This window comes from Lissotriton vulgaris, chromosome 6 (genome assembly GCF_964263255.1).
Source record: "Lissotriton vulgaris chromosome 6, aLisVul1.2, whole genome shotgun sequence".
Classification (NCBI taxonomy): domain Eukaryota; kingdom Metazoa; phylum Chordata; class Amphibia; order Caudata; family Salamandridae; genus Lissotriton; species Lissotriton vulgaris.
In genome coordinates, this window is record NC_141694.1 from 634813749 (window position 1) to 634832112 (window position 18364).

Here is an 18364-nt window from a genome sequence, read left to right on the forward strand (position 1 = left end):
AAGGGCCACAGAATTGCTACCAATTTGCCTGTATCAATGGGGCACCTAGAATTCGCCTGGCCCCATCTAAGTGCTGCCAACCTGTCAAAGCCCTTTGCACCATGAAAAGCTTGGTCCCGTCTGTGTCTCCTTCCATTTTTGCAAACAAGGATATTGCCACACTTTGGCATCTGGTACAAGCCACCGACCGCCCTTCGCCCCTTAGCGACCTCAGGAATTCTATGACTGATGTGGAAGCAAACCAATCTGTGGTCCCTAAATGCCTTCTCTTAAGCTTGCCTGGACCTGGGCTGACAAGTTCCTCACGGGGTCGCAGGCACGCTGCAGCCAATTGACACCTACCTTATTGGGATGCAGCTGACCCCAAGATCCATGCCAGCAAGGACCGCCATATGCGACGGACACCCGATCTGGGTGTCCTTCGCCGTTCTATTAATTTGTACATGTTCTTAATTTTTTTTAACTTGCTTTATATTCTCTCTTATATCAGTTTTTTTGTTTTTCCAAAAATGGTTACTGCATACACTTTGAGAAATCGAATGAGGAACTGAGAAAAAGCACAGCATTCCTTGTGTTCTCATCAACTAAGGGACCGATTACGATATCATTAGGAAACTGTCCGAACAAATCGATCTCAGACGTGTTTCTGAACGAATCGGGTCCTGCGAGTCTAGACAACTGATTATAAGGCTTCCCAACATCGTTCGGTCAGACTCGCATTGACTTCCATGGGAGCCTGTGTTCCGAACGAGAACAAAGGCTCCTATTGAAAAAAGGGGTATTTGGGGAAAACCTTGCACCCAATGGTGGACACCCCATGGGGCCTGCCATATAGTGCATTGTTGGGAAGATGGGTCCCTTGCGTATCCCCACAGGTCCCATTTGTATGCCTCTGGGAGAAGGGGGCCCTGCAACGGGCCCCCAAAGACAGATTCCGACAGCTGTTTCGTGTTGGGCAGACCAAATGGAACGGCTGTCCGAATCAGTCTTCGAAATCGCTCGTCTGGAAACCGTGTCCATAGAACAGTACGAATCGGCTCTGAAAGACTCGGGCTGTCCAAATGCCTTTCGGAACCTATTTGGACTGATTGAACCAATTCTGGACATTGTAATCAGGCGTTGGGAAATGTGTACGATTCGTTTGTAAACAAGGGTTTCTGTCAAACCGAATCCCATTCAGAGCCTTTCCGAATAACATCGTAATCGGCCCCTGAGCCATGTATTGGTACATTAGCTGATACACGGCAGACACTCAGAATATTGCAGTGCTGCATTAGAGTTGTAGCAAAGAACTGCTGGGATTACTATAAATTGTTCAAAAAACAGCAGAGTGATTTACTGGGACTGAAGCAAGCACTACATGTACACGTCCCTAACATTCTTGTGTTGACTCCATGCGAGTAGACTAATCATTTTTAAAATTGCTTGATTGATCCAGATATTGGTCCTTAGTATTACCCACAGCAGCTCCACCGCTGCCAAATAAGAGTTGGGGGAATTTTTCTGTCCCTCATTTAAAAATGTTTCTCATAAAACGTTTTCCCTTCCTCAAATCCCCACTCTCCCTCAAATCCCATGTGCAAACTGGTGTCACTGGTGCTTCTTCCCACTCTGTACTGCAATTGTGGAGGATGCACTTAAAAATTACAGTATATATTATTGGGATCATGACAACATTTTCCAAGTAACTGGGGTCGATTTATTTCATTTTATTTTTACAGTTGCTAATTTATGGGTTGTATGCTTCCTCATTCTTGATTTGATTTGTGTAGATCAATGACTTTCATGGGATTTACAAAATATCCCAGCAGTGAGAGATAAAATCTAATCAAGTAATACATTTCAGTTCCTGCTCCTGTTCTATCAAATGTTTTATGATTATCCAGAGGGTTGGCGGCTCACAGTAGAATGCTTATTGGATAAGTGCAGAAGTTCATATAAGATTATGTACTTTTTTCTACTTTTAAAAGTTTTCTGATTGGGAAAATCTTTCTACTACACCCTCATGAAATTTTGGGGTATTGTCTAAAATTTTCTCAGCCCAGAAACACATTTATTCTTGCATTTTGTAGGGGCATATTTTTATGCACGTTTAGACGAGGGCAGCCATTTAAGATGTTTTTGAATGCCAACGTTTGCGCCCCCTTTGCCTGCTCTGTGGACATAAAGTGTATACTCCTAATCATACGCAATCTACAGCAGAAACTCTATTGTATTTTCCAATTTGTTCCAACAGAAAGTGAATTTATGGTCAGATAACTATGCAAATCATGTTGTGTATATCAGGATTTGTATACCCCACTTTGAATCAACGTTTAACATAACTGAGTTGAAATTCAGTCTGCAGAAAGTGTAGTGATTGAGGCCATCAGTGTTCTTTTTGTAGCTTTACCCTCAATACTTATACTATGCATTTATGGACAATCACGTTTCCTGTTTCTTAAATCCCACAGTTCTTCCTTTTTACTCCAAAGCGTATAATGGAAATGATTGGCTGTGGGAAAAGAATTACTTCCTATGGATGAATACATTGAAACTTTAATAACACAATAACTAGGATGAGTTCTAAATCCTGGTTTCAAATATCATCTTGGTGAATCTTTTATATATGTGAAAACCATCATTGCACATGCACCAAACCAAAGCAATGCACTTTATTTTTAGAATGAAAAGTTAGCTTTCCCTCCCACTTGTACGTTCGAGCCCTTTACACAGCTTAACAAACATTAAAATGCGTAAATTCCAATTCTCTATGTAAATAAAGGTTTGAAATTTCCTGGCTTGTTATTCAATAGATTTTACACGCAGCTGCTGAATTCATGAGGCCCAGACTACGGATGGAACTTGCACAGGAATTCCGCGTTCCTCGCGCCTTTCTCTTGCTGTGTTAGCAACGGTGCCCTTCGACCTTTGTCCCAAAAGTTGAAGAGGGGTCATTTGTGTTTCCCAGTCCTGGCTCTTCCTATTGTGCCGCCTGATTGAGCTGTCATGTGCTTGGCAGCAAGGGCGGCAGCAAAGAAAAGCAAACTGAAAAGAAAGGGCTCTCGGAAATAGGCAAACCCCTTCCTGAATGAAATAGCAACAACCTCCAACAGCCGAATACTACCTTCAGGAAAATACGTTTCTATAAATTGCAAAGTGTGCAATTGTACTTTAGTATTACAGATCTTTTACAATATCAATGTAAGTGTATATTTTTTTGTAACCTGTTCTGGCACCGATATTGCAGCCGACAGATGGCCAGATTTGTATGCAAGTTTATCACGTCACCTGATTTTCGGAAATATTAGTAGAGTATTTAACAATGTTCTTTAAAATGTTGAAAAATAAAGCTCTTCTGATACAAAATATGCTGACCGGAGCAAAGGCGTGGCATTGATGATAGTCACACCTGAGTGTATAATAAACCTATTGTGAAAATTAAGTTTGCATCTACTTGAAACCTAATCCAAAGATTAAATGTTCTCACTTTAACAGGATGCTTACTTTGGCAGTGGTTCATACTTCTGTACTGATGTTGATGAGTTCTCTGTTGCAAGAGAGTGCAGGTCCCTGAAGCAATGGCTTCGCCTTCTTGTAATACTCCTCTGGCCTTTCTGTTCTGATGTGAGTTTTCTCTAAGGGCTGTGCTGTTGGGACCGCAAACATCTGTTTATATGCAGACAGTGGAGCCGCATTTTTCTGATGCATGATACCGCTGGGTTGCCCTTGTTGCATGCATCTCTTTTTAGGTCTAAGACTACCAGACAGCACACTTGTCTGGTTGCGTAGACATATTTTGGGCGTTCTGAAAGCTTCCGTGCGAAGGCTTTCCGCCTATTCCTTACCATTGGCATTGCGGTCTGTAACTCACATTTTCTGGCTTTCTATTTGCTGGCTTTATTTGTTGTAGGCTGTCCAGCATGTCTTCTTTGTTGTCAAGAAGCAAACCGAGTTCACCATTGCTCCTTGTATTCTAACACAAGTCCTTTCTGTTAACAGGCCTTTAAATGTTGTCCTTATCTTGTCACATTTGCTGTGTGTTCAAAGACCGAGGTTATATGTTATGCCCTGTCTTCCAAGCAAGGTTTATATTTACTTTTCATTCTAAGTGAGAGGATTTATGTGACAATCATATGGGATACTGGGAAATAAATGTCTTTTGTAGCACATGACAAAGTTTGAATGTCTATAAATGAACTGAGCAAATATTTCAGAATATTTTTGAATAAATGAAGCACATTCTTTTGTAATGAGAAAGTGTTTGAAAACAAATATTTGAATACCATCAAAACAAATCAGTACACAGCTGATGACCTTTCCACGCAGTATTGTTTGTGTGCTGTATAGTTATATCAGTAAAACTGTATGTGCAAATGTAATTGTCATTTCAATTGAAAATGTGTTGTCTGTAATGTTGGTGTGCTACCACACCCTACTCCACTCCATGCCTCTCCACTCTAAGCCACTGTACTCAATGACACTATACATTACCCTACTTTATGACACGACGTCCACTTTATGCAACTTCTCACTATGCCATTCAACTCCAGTCTACGATACTCCATGCTATGCGACGCCACAACACTCCACTCTGACACTCCACTCTGATATTCCACTCTACGACACCCTACAACACTTTATGCTACTTTCTTCCACTCTACATCACTCTACTCTACTCTACACTACATTATGCCACTCTACTCTACTTCACTCCACCGCACTCCTCTCTATGACACCCACGCTACAACACATTATGCTGCTTTCCTCCACTCTAGGCCACTCTTCTCCACTCTACGCTACACTACGCCACTCCACTCTACTTCACTCCACTATACAACACTCCACTCTATGTCACTCCACTCTATGGCACGCCACTCTACGGCACTTTATTCCACTCTACACTCCTCAACTCTAAGCCCCTCCACAATATGCCCCTCGACTTTTCTCCACTCTACTTTACTCCACTCTACTCCACTCTATGCCACTTCATTCTGTGACACTGTACTCCACTCCACTCTGTGGCACTCTATTCCAGTCTATGGCACAATATGCCACTCGGATCTACGCCACTTGACTCTAGGCCATTCTACTCGACTCCACACCACATGATTGTAGTCCAATGTACTCCACTCCAATGTATGCTACTTCACTATACACCACACCACCCCACCCCACCACTCTAATTCACTCTATTCCACTTCACTCTACAACCATACTGCTCTCTATACCACTCCATGACACTCTACTCTATGCCACTCAACACCTCTCCACTCTACAACACTCTACTCTATGACACATTATTTCAATTTACACAACTCCACTCTGCACCAATCCACTCTACACCCCTCCACTCTACTCCATAACACTCTGCTCCAATCTTTGTCGCTCCAGTCTGTATCACTCCACTACTCGACTCAACTCCATTTTTCACTATGTCAACTTTTAGCCATGCTGAACAGCAGAAGGCCTTTGTACAGCATGGCTAACACATTGGTAAAGACATTAGCTCTTGCATAGGCAAGACCTATTGACTTTGCCAATACTATTTTCTCATGGAGAGTATCAGCTGTGTCTAATTGGGATATGTGCAAAGAGTGTGATGGCCCAGTGTCTTTTTGAGAGACAGTCAACATTTAAATCAGAGAGGAAATAAGTTGGACATTACGTCTCATCTACCTCTGGTAGAATGTACATTCCATGACAATGACATCTGAATCACAGAAGCCCATCATGTTCTTGCAAGAACCTTTCAGTTAACAGACTAACATCAGTTGTAGAGTCTCTACCACCCTTTTGATGGACTTGGATGCATGGTTGTCACAATACCAATAACTAAAATATTGCCTGACATAAATATTGTGGCTTAAATATTGTTTACAAAAATATTGCTCCATTAGGAGTACACTTTCAATTATTAACTCTAGTGTAGGGGTGAATTTGTGTCAATGCTGTTGAGGACACAGTGTATTTGGTAGTCTATATTTGAGCCATGATATTCTGGAACCGTAACTCATTCAACATTACTGCCGTAGTCGCATAGGCCTGCCAGCTCTCCTTTTAGAAGAGCAGATCATTCAGCAGCTAGAACACATTCCTTACCCCATACCTATGCTGATGGACTTTCTGGAGTGGTCACAAGCAGTGTTTTCTAAATAAAATGTAATATTCGTACCAACTGGCATGGGGCAACAATCTTTAGTGGAACATTTTTTTTTGGGGGGGGGGTTTATTTAGAGCAAACTCGACCCGAAGGTTTTAGAGCGCTTTACGTGAGCATCAGTTGCGTTTCAGATGGACACACTCCTTTTTGTTAGGTACGGGCAGATTACGCGATTTGCCCAGAATCTCAGAATTTTGAGCATCCTGCTGAAACTGAAACCCAGTCCCAGAGATGCAAAGTTGAGCGCTGTAGCCGTTAGGCCACCATCTCAATGCCGAAACTCACATCTTTTGCAGTTCATTTTTGTTGCGGTTTCCAATCGCAGCTCAAACAAGATAGGAGGCTTCTCCTTGAAGTGGCATGACACATATTGTTTTAGTCAGTGTCCAGAATGTGGATTATGAGAATGTTTAGAGCTGTCCTAAGAGCTTCAACAAATACTATGAGAGTAGATTATGTTCATCTGAGAAACGTCATAATCCATGTCCATGAGTTCCCTGAAGGTCATTCGTCACACTGAAATGAGCTTAGTGTCCAAGGACGAAGATGATAAGATTTGTTCATAGGTACAGCATTTTTATAGCTTCTTTTTGTTGATAGCAGATTCATCAGGTGTTCATTTACCTGCTTTTATTTCTACTAAAGACGGATAGGCAGGCATACTTCCCCCTGAGGGTTCTTAAAACAGTTTTACTTTCCTGAAAGAAGACGATGTCCTAGAGCAGTTATCACCAGTTTGGTGGCCTCCAGTTTTTCCAAACACTCATACACCCTTCAGTATGGATAAAAATAGAAAGCCGTGTTGTTGTCGTCACACACTGCAGGTTGTTTATTTGAATTATATGTCTTTCACTTGATTTAGGCAAAGATAAATGTGTTCCTCTCTTTAGTCATCAAAAACGATGTTTTGCCAGTGTTCTTGCTAGATTGTAACTCAGCCAAGAAATTTTGCATTTGGCCATAGAAAGCAGGCATTATTGAAAAATGTTGTGTTTTCAACTTTGATCCAATTCAAAAAAGCTGTACGTTGAATGTTCCTGTTTTTTCAACAAACAAGAAAGTGAACTGACACAATTAATTTTCTATTCGTTTAATTAGTTGCTTTTGCTCCTTTGTACAATTATTCAGTTTACATATACATGCATATAATACAAAAGAATATATAGCCCATTTTAAATGCCCTTTGATTATTTTCGTGGCTTTGATCTTTATTTAAAATGGTTTATCAAAGTGAGTTGATGTTCTATCACAATACCTACGTTGGGAGTAGAATTACATGTTCATTAAAATTTGTTTTAATGACTCCTCATGAGTAATTCAGTTAGGTCTCAGTCAATGAGGGAAGGTATTTTTAGCTACTTTAAATTAATAAAGCCCTTGTTTTGTGTGTCCATTTGTGGGACAATGTAGATGGTATAGTATTCTTCAGATGATGTTTGATCAGTTCAAAAGGGCGTAGGGTTTTGCTTGGTAAGCTCCAACTTTTAATTTAGTGTATGCATAGGGAGTTGAGTTAGTCACAGGCTTATTTGAAATATACATTGCCGAAAGCAGGGACATATTGAATATTAATTTAGCTAGAAGGAGTACAGTCATTATAGTGCCTAGAGAGTGGTGCACAAATGACACATAGTCAAAGAGCTGCAGGCATTTTTATCTAGTATTTCGATTTTAGAATTTACATTAACTACCATTTCTAGAGGTTTGCAAGATAACCATGAAGCTACTATTATACTTATTCTTAAATAAATTGGTAGATCTACTACACCCGGATGCTTTCACAAGCTCATTATTGTAAATTTACGCATTTCAAGAATTTGCAACACTTTTCCAGTTACACCTCGAAACCTGCAGCAGTTTTATAATCCAGCACATGAAAAAAAGAACTAGTTAAATGTATTTCAACTTATTTCTCTACAGGAAGATTATTTTCCATTGGGGTATGTCTTCCCAGTTTGGGTTGTGTTTTTCTCCCACCTTGGAACAGGATGCATTGAAGGACAGAAGCAAATTTGCAACTTTTTCAATCATTCGATGCAGACGGATATTGATATGGAATACTCACAGACTAGTACGTTTGATAGTGAATACTCACAGACTTCCACTTCTCACCTTGGATTGTTCACTCCCCCCACCCTCGAACGTGTACATTTACTCCCACTGGTCCCTCTGTGTGAATAAATAAATCCATTTAACATCATGTAACCAACTTTCCAGAATTTAAAAGTAGGTTTGTTTTTGTACAACTGGCATCTTCTGCATGTAAGTCTTAGTTTTATGAATGAGGCCTTTAATTTTTTACATAAATGCACATATTTACATTTCTACTTTAGGGTAAATTTTTTCACGGTAGAGTCCTTTTTTCATACATTCCACAATAGCAATAGTGTTCTACCTTGTTTTCTCTCAAATTTGTTGAATGTTCACCTTAGTGCCCTGCTTGTGGACAGCTAGCTTCTCTCTAGACTAGAGTCTGTGTTTCATTGTTACAAATAACTGTGGGAGAGTCCCAGAATTGTTTCCTTGTACACTCACTTTGCTCATTATCATTTGGCATTAAGAAATCCTATGATACTATTATTATTTGTGGAACTCCACTTTACAAAGCAAAATAAACCCCCTCCACTCAGAGCCTTTTAATTTCTTTATTCTGCTTGCGGAGGAGCAACCAACCTCCGTAACTATAAGCGATCCCCTATGGGCACTAACATTATGTGCCCAAATGCAGCCCCCTTCCCTTGCAGGCATCAGCATGTGGTGGCTCAATTTCGCACCTGCTGGTATACCTGAATTCAGTTAAAAGTAAAAAATCTGTTCACAAATGCACAGTCATGCCCAGAAGTGGCGCTTATTGAGGTAGGAAAATTGCCTGTATAGCAGATTTATTTTCTGGGGTATCTTTAACTTGTGTTTTCAGGGGAGTGGATAGTCATTGGAAATATTCACAAATGCATAACTTGTGTGTATAGTCCCAAACTTGCCAATGTTTTCAATAACCATTTAAACAGTTTAAATATGCTCCCTAAAGCAGTACAAATAAGTGCGAAAATGAGGTGAAAACGTTGTCTGAAACTCTCTGTATTTGATGGGGACAGAGAATAAAATGCCTTCACACCAAAAAAAAAGAAATTCCTGCAGAAAAAGAAAGAAAAATATACTGCACATTAAAACCAACTTTACTTTTGCTCGTTACCTATCCGGTGGACAATCTACTGGAATAAAAGTAATGAAGCAGGACAACTCATTGAACAATACTCGTGTTGATTTTCACAAATCCCTAAAAGTCCGAAACCTACTCAAATCATTGAAGGAAACTTATGTTGAGTACACGTTTGATTTTAGATTAGGTTTGTGAATTAGCCCATCAATTTTTTTTTATGACAAATTGTCCTCGGTCTAAAATTAAAAAAATTCTGGTCTCTTTACACAGGTTTGATCTGTTCATTCAGTTACTTAAGTTCTTAATTAGGGTGCCTTCCTGCTCTTTTGGGGCCCACCAGTAGGGGGGGGGGGGAGAAACACCGACCACAGACACAAAACTGGTGTGACAAAGGCCGCTTTATTGGAAGCAGGTGCACCTTAAAATCCGAATCCTTGGCACGTGCCGTACAAAACTAAACCTCACTAAGTATAGCCCTGCCTAACAGCCCCCACCCCCACCCCTAAGTGGTTCCCCAACATTGCAACAACAACACAACATCCCACCTACAACAACATGTCTCCCTGCCTAACTAGCTATAACTTGACATCAGTATTCCCCACCCCCTGCCAAACAGCATAGGCCTCCTGCAATGTCCCCCCTTTTAAACTAGGTGAATCGCCACTTCTTGCTTTGCACACCAGCACCTGCTCCAGCGACACGATAAATCCCCCACAACCGTTCATCGCCCTGATGCACCAGCTCCCAAGAAAACCCCTCTGACCAAAAATTCCCCTCACACCATGAAACCCCCCGCTAACTTGCCCACCAAAAACTGGGAGGGAGGGCGGGAAAAAGCTTGTTCCCCAACAACCCTCCGCCGGCTGCTGTGTCACTGCCACCAAAATGGTAGACAGTGACACAAAATGCCTGGTTTTGTAGCCCCCCAGCCCAACCCCAGCCCAAACACAGCCCAACTCCCCGCCGCCAGCCCAACTCCCTTGTCACTGTGGTCCCGTGTCCCCCCTCCCCCCTCTGGGCTCCAAAAACCCCCGGGGGTGGCAGGCCTCGCATTGGTCGCCCCTCCCCTCAAAGCCCCATTGTTTTCATTTTACCCATCAAAAGCCAGGGTAAAGGACCTGAGTTAGAGTTTTGCAAATGCAGTAAAGACAGTCAGGGTATCAGAGGAGCAGTGAACTCTATGGGTCATGATGGTTTATACAAAGCCATTTAAAAGTATGGTGCATGCTAGTCATTTGTGACAGATGATCAGATCTAACTTTTGAAAAAGTATGGTGCATTCCAGTCAATTGTGACAGATGATCAGATCTAACTTTTGAAAACGTTTTCTTTTCTAACATCAAACTCCCAAAGTGGGCATTTGTATTTGGAAAAGAAAAAAATAACAGCCCCAGTGCCATGGGAGTTTTTTTCTCCTATGAAATGGGGGTCATTTTAAAAAATATATTTACTTCACTTATCACCATGAACATATAGGGTGGACGGTTGGACAGCTTAAATCCGATGGCCCGTACTCCCTGGGGCCATCGTAAAAGGTTTTACACTGGCAACGTAAATTTTACGTTGCCAGTGTAAACCTGGCTATCTGCACAACTCAAAATAGTGCAGGTGGACCAAGAGTTTGACGGACAGAGTACTCCATAGCCATTGCAACAGAATACCCTGTTCAGAGTCTAGCAAGTAAAGAAAAAGTATTTACTGAAATGTTCAGGTTCTTGAGCCGGTTACAAATTGACCACTTCTTGAATTTGCATAGGCACACATTAGGAGCACAACCAAATTTAAAGCAGTATTACAGATCCACCACATACTGACGTTTTATCTGATAATGTTAACCAGAGAGTACTCTGGCTCTCTACCTTCCTTTAACTTGCTTTAACTTGTTTGAGTATACGAATTTTTGAGTGAGGGGAGTCTCGCCTACAGATTCATTACTGGTAATCGAATGAGAGCTATAAATTAATTTTCTGACTTCCTAAATGGGAATGGCTTGTTACTCAAGTGTACGAGCTCCAAAGTTCTCTGCTGCTATTAGTTTTGCTGAAAATGTAGAGAACTCTAACTTGGGTCCTGCAGGATGTAATCCATGCCAGAAATTCACAACAGTTGCTGACTATGCCAGTTCCTTTTAACTCATTGTATGCAAATTCGTTTTTTTGTGAATATCATGAAAATCTGAAATGGCTCCACCCCTCTGGACGTATGGTGGGTACCTGTACATTAGAGAAAGCAGAATTCAATGTGTTAAACCACCCATCTGTGTATCTCGACAAATTTGATATAATGTGTTTATTTTCCTCCACAGCTTGTGGGCGTGGCTTTTACAAATCATCGTCTCAGGATTTGCAGTGCTCTCGTTGCCCGTCTCACAGCTTTTCTGACAAGGAAGGCTCGTCCAGATGTGATTGTGAAGATGGTTACCACCGGGCGGTCACTGATGCTTCTTATGTGGCATGCACAAGTAAGTCAGTCATTAGAGTTTTAACTCAAAAGCATTTACACGTCATTAGTTTTCACTTATAGGTTAATTCAGCACCATCCCTGTTTATGGAATAAGCACAAAAAATAAAATGAGTGTGCATTTATGTTTACATTCAAAGTAGTACTTTCATTTTAGGTCAGGTAATAATTTAATTGTTTTTCTCACATATTAAATTGTGTTGCTGCTTACATCATTCATGTTCTTCCAGCCAAACTCTCAGACTCCCTCCAGCACCGCTTTTCAAACTACCACCGTACTCAGTAATACTGGGGAATACGGACCTTTGGCTGCTCATGATCCGTACTAGTCTCAGAACAAAGGCAGATCTTTGATTTCAAAAGAGACAGGAGTGATTCCCAATGTAGTACCATAAGGAGGAGACAAATAATCTCAAAAGGCACTCATCTTAAGTATAATGTGACAACAGTGAAGAGTTGCTCATCAATACATAACTATATGTCTCCAAACATAAATATCTGTTTTTAAATGCTGCTCCTCTCAATCTCTTAAACCCAATGGTTATGGATGTTCTAAACCTGGGTGTGGTGTGCAGAAAGTTTGCAAGTTATTCTTTTGCTGTATTTTGCATATCATAAATATAATTGGGCAACTCAAAAATCCCCTAGGAGTCCGGGTACATACTAGACCCACCATTGAAATGGGGCTCCTGAAGGAGTAACTCATAAACAATTTAAACTTAGAAGGGGTCGTTGGTATCAAAGAAATCCAGTCACTTAAGACAATGAAATTGATTGGTTCTGAAAACATCCATATGCGTATAAATGCAATGTAGTGAGCTTTGCTCTGATGAAATTGTGCAAAATGTACTAAATTTACAACAGCAGTATCGGTCAAAGCAAAATATAATATATTTACAAATAGAAATCTCAATCAATCAATTTACTTTAGAGTCATCCAAAGCACACCCATTTCCTTATAGTCACAGAATTTAAACACAGTTTAGTGAGTAGTAACTAGTGGCAGCTCGGAAATCCTCTCAACCGTTAGCAGTCCACCAGGGAATCCTTCCAGTGGCAATTGGAGCTAAAGGCTCTTGGCGACGAAGTTTTACATGAGGGAGTCATGCAACTAAAATGTATGAAGACCTCAGATGGGGAATAAAAGACACTGTTCTTTCAAGTGCTAGCACTAACTTATAAAGACGTGCCTCCAGTCCAGACGAAGGTGTACTGAATGTACTGGAACGGTAGTTAGTGGGTTCACTAGTCTTAAGGAGAACAACTATTTAGACAAAGCACAACTCCGGTTCCTTTGAAGAATATTATGTGAGGGATACCTGGGTAGTTTAATGGTATTTTAAACTACGACCCCAATAGACATTTATCTAACAAAGTGCTCTCTGGAATGGGTTGAGTCTATCCTGGTTTTTAGGGACAAGTATGCTACCTGTTGAACAAGTATGCCACTACTAGAGTGTGTGAGAGTCACTAAACTAAACAACTAACAGTTGTTTTTAGTTTTTGTCACTGTGAGGTTGTGCTTTTACAAAAAAGTGATCCTCCATGTAGTAGTATATTTACTGTGTGATTCTAATATCATCAAAGTCAAGCATTCATTATGTCTGTAACTTTGTTGCCCCCCCCCCCTTTTAAAGAAGATGAATTATATTGCTGTCATTTTTGCTTTTTATTGCTGCTTTAGAAGAGCAGGCATATGTCCAATTGCATAGCCTCTAGTGTCCATAGGTGCCACCTTTGCCTCCCACAGAAATCCTAATGACCTTTTTGAAATTTCATCTAAATATGAGAATTTGTGCAATTGTGAAGCTTTTGTGGGTAGCAGGTAACACAACTCCTGCTTTACAACAACATTGCTCCCATGCTAGGCTCTCTTCGCTTAAACATTAATCACAAACGTGTTTGCTTTGGAATTCACAGCAGTGACAATTAAAACTGTACTCATTGCTTTTTCATGTCAAGGACCTCCATCTGCGCCCCAAAACCTCATTTATAATATTAACCAGACTATGGTGAGCTTGGAGTGGAGCCCCCCGGCGGACAACGGTGGAAGGAACGATTTGACCTACCGTGTTTTGTGCAAGAGATGTAGCTGGGAGCAGGGCGAGTGCACACCCTGTGGGAGCAGCATTGGATATGTTCCTCAGCAGAGCGGATTAGTCGATACCTACGTCACTATCTTAGATCTTCTGGCTCATGCCAACTACACCTTTGAGGTTGAGGCAGTCAACGGGGTCTCTGATTTAAGCCCTTCACAAAGACTGTTTGCAGCAGTTGGTATCACCACGGGCCAAGCAGGTATGTGGACACATTAGCTTATTATCTAAAAATCAGAACACAAGGAAAATGTTAGCAATCTTTTCTGCTGGGAAGTAACTTCTTTAAAAAAAATTCTCGGTTTATGTCCGCTTTGTAATATATAGTTTCTTCCCCTGAATCATTTTTCGTGTTATCCCATGTTTTCGTTTGAATTTATGTTTTTAGATTGTGTGTTCACTTATCTCTGAACTACAGTGAATATTTTAACTTTGTCTGAAAAAACAAATTATGCTTTAGCAGGGAATACGCAAGATAGATTCTGGGTCATTTGAGGAGGCTGCAGGGAACTGTGCTGCACTTTTGGCATTCTGATTATCTCCCGGGATTAAACTTCCGTTTATTTAATATTTCTAGAGATTTAATGATGAGATTCAGCTGAGAATGTGCCGATTGCTTATGTCTTTATTCCACAGATTTATCATAACACGACAGGTAGAATGAAATAAATGTAGCATATTGCCCTGTGGGACAAAATTATTCCAGTTTTTCTGTCTGCTGGTAAAAATGTAAATCGTATACTCTTAGTGCAAAGATGATGAATTGTTTGTTGATTAAATGAGGATTCTTTGAGGTTCCTTTGACTGTGTTGCTCAGGATGAACCTCCAAATAGTACACCTGGGATTTGAGGATGAGTTTTAATAAGGATAGGAATCCCTCCAAGGGTTTCCTAACACATGGGGAGTGGGTGTAATAGCAAATGTGGTTCATATCTGGTATGGTTGGGACACGCTAGGCTTCTATTTTTAGGTTTCTGTTCTCACTAATAATCTCTTAAGCAGAGATTAGTGACACTGGACAGTGCACACTTCAATAATCAGTGGAAGATAAATTCAGTAATCATCAGTGTTAGTTATTTTTTTATTTTATTTAGTAGAACACATTCTCACTAATATCAAGATTGTTGGAAAATGGGGCAGAGATAGACGTTGCAATCCATTCAGATATATAAAAAATTTGAGTCCTTAGATTTTAATCTGATTTTTCCTGTTAACTTTGGAGGCTTCTGCTTTGACAAAGTTATATGTGACTTTCAATTCAGTGGTACTGGTTGATGAACAGATGATAAATAATTTTTCAAAGTGATAATCTAGGTGCCCTTACATTGTGTAATAGTGATACCTCGTGTGCAAAGAAGCGTTATGCAAAACAATAATTTATTAGTATCATAAAGTCCATTCATAATGTGTTTATTTTAGTGGCAGGAAATAGAAATCATACTGTATCATGCCAATCCAACACTGAAACAATGATTTGAAAAATAATTGCATTGCATATACACACACCACATGCATTATTGGCACTTTTTTTTATTTTTTTCTAGTGTTTGTCAGTATCACGGTTAAGTCGGATATGCCTCTGTAGAGCCACTTGATATAATCATTTATCCCTACAAAGTGCTGGGGCAGAGTGGGTAGCCTCTATTCCACAAACAGTCTAAATCAACAGGGACTAGCTGCCCACATGTGGCAAATGCCATTAAAGTAGACCTGATACATTTTAAGTACTATAGGAGTCGACATGCTCAGGCGTTTCTTAGCTTAAATCCTCTTTCTCAAAACGCCTGGCACCAGCATGTACAACTGACTGTGAACCAGCCGGCTTCAGAATGCCTCACATAGCATGTTACAATGTGCGAACATCATTCTAAACCCCGATACATTATATCATATGTTCTAATGCTTACCCAATCTGTGTTCTATGAAGCGTAATGCAACACAACAATACACCGCTACTGATTATCAGTGGATCCCCTCTTGCTGCTGTATCCTTGCAAATGTCCCACCAAATTCACCTCAGTCTCAGTAGTGGCTGCAGATCATGTGGAATTCTATTTGAACGCAGGGCCTTCTTTTTTTCGAACTTACTGTCCGTTTAAAAAAGAAAAGATCGTGATTCAAACATATTTCAGTCTCATCGCTATGGTTATGGTCTGCACAAAGTGGTTTGCTACTCTTTATTGTGGTGTGCAAGGAGGGATCATTGCAAATTACAAGGTGTTATTTGGTGCTTTTTTTTCCCTGCAATTTATCAGATAAGTTGAAATGGCTATACTCTGTTACCGTGCCTTGCTACTAACTCATTAGGATGGCTGCCACATCATAGGACATTGACCACACTCAAATTCGCAATGACCTCTCAGATTTTGATTCCAGGGCTGTGGCGGTGTGTCATGCTGCTCTTGAGACACTGAGGTTTCTAATGTGTTCTGTCTGTTGATTTACTTTACGACGACCTACCTATTTAAAAACAGTAGTGCGTGCTATCAAAATCTGTACATTATTTTGTGCCACAAGCAGAAGGAAGCCAACGTACCAGAGAAACCAATAATTGAATAGATCACTATTCCACCGCAGCACAGTCAAGCAGAATTCCAGTCTACTTTCCATGTCCTTGCTTGAGTCTACTCACATTCACATTATGTGTGAATTTCTCCTGATTACCCAAAGACTTAAGAAAATATTATTTTTTTAAACATATCTATGATCTCTTCCATGGTTTCAGTCACATACTATTGGCAGATCATTTTGTGTTTTCTTTATTCCTTTTCTGGCCTGCATTCTAAATGCCATAAACAGGTTACATTACGAAAATCATAATACCCATGTTCTATGAATACAGTATTTGACCTAAACTCACCTTAGTTCTCAGTAGATCAATGGAGTGAGGTTGGCAATTGTCAATAGACAATCTTCCAATAGTTCTGGTATTGCTTTTGCTGTATACTTCACCCATACAAATGTAATTAAATTATTGATGAATGTCTGTGCTTTTTCCTTTTTTTAATCTTTTTATTAAACAAGAAAAAACAAATAAATACATAGCATAACTCTCAGGTGAATGTCTTCAGTTCCAACGCACAGGTTAATACGGCACATTGCAGAATTAAATACCCAACAGTCAATACTAGGGTCTAGCGGATTCTTGCACTTCCAAATCAAGGCCTGACATGGGCGGTTCACAGATTCCCTCATGGTGGCTATTCCACGCCCCCCAAATCTTGCACCACTTCCGCGGGCAACAAGGGCCACATACACCGACCTTTCTCTGAACGTATCTTAATCAAGGTCTTCCACCCATTTGTTGATTAGGAGCGGCTGGCTGGCATCCCAAAGTTGAGCGATATTGCGTTTGGCCACCATATACGTTAAAGTAACCCATTGTTTCTGGTACACACTTAGATCGGATGGCTCCCAAACATTCAACAGACATCTCCGGGCTTCTGACCTCACCCTCACCCCCAGTACCTCTCCCAACTCATTGTGGATCTTCGCCCAGTATGTTTGTATCACATCGCAATGCCAGAGGGTATGCATCAAGGTGCCCACTGCTCCGCACTCCCTCCTACAAACTCCACTCTCAGCACGCCCCATTCGTACCAGGCAAGGCCCTGTAATGTAGGATCTGTGTAAGGTCTGATTTGTTTTGCTCGGATATTCATCTTGGTTCCAACTCTTCCAGTCGGGGCCCTAAACATCCAGTTTTTGAAGGAAGTGTCCCAATTGGCATACGTCTCCCTCTTCAATATAGCCAAATAGGTATAACATTGAATGAAAAAACTATATTTTTTCTTCTCTAATTTCTAACAAATGGAAGATACTTCACTGAGGCTTTATAGGTAATACTCCCTTTCTATAGGTAATTATTTTCGAAAGAATAGTGAATAATTGGGAAGAGGTATGTTTTGGAGAGAATTCAATAATAGATCACCCCTGTGTCTCAGAAAATGAGAATTTCTTTATGTGCTACATGTTTTAGTAAATTGTCCAAAGTTTTTTACCTGTTCAGTTTCGTTACAGTAGAGCGCTCAATTTCCCCCTAAAGCGCGGATGGCTGTATCAAAACTGTATATGAAACATACAGGTATAAATAGGTACACAGTATATCGTTATTATATTTGGAAAAGCGTTAAAGGACACTGCAGTTCTTTATTTTATTAACTGACAGACCCTCAGTAGGTTTCGTCGATTATCCCGAGTTAATCAGAAAGAACACTCTCTGGTTAGTCTTTGTAAACCTTCACCCCTAGAGTAGAGCAACATATAACTTATTTTATGTCCCCCAAACAGAGAAGTTTGAAAAATCCCGAGATTACTCCTCAGTATTGTTATTCAAAACATATCAAATGTGCCATGCTTCCTTGAAAATGTTCTCGCATTTAAATACATACTGCCAGGTTGGCTCATTCAGTTGAACAGCCCCCATTGACATCTTCTATGATCTCTAGGTCAAGAATTTGCAATCTCACAAAAGAGATTCAGCCTTTCATTCTTCTAATGTCAGT

The 18364-nt window shown here is 40.4% G+C and overlaps 1 protein-coding gene across 1 annotated transcript in view; it reads left to right on the forward strand.

Annotated features, from left to right (window-relative positions):
* The window catches only part of LOC147707802 (ephrin type-A receptor 7), a 190433-nt gene that overhangs the window by 75424 nt on the left and 96645 nt on the right, over nt 1–18364 (forward strand). Inside the window, exons 4-5 of the mRNA XM_086925670.1 lie at nt 11608–11763; nt 13725–14060. Coding sequence (XP_086781796.1) covers nt 11608–11763; nt 13725–14060 — 492 coding nt within the window. The remainder of the gene's footprint in view (nt 1–11607; nt 11764–13724; nt 14061–18364) is intronic.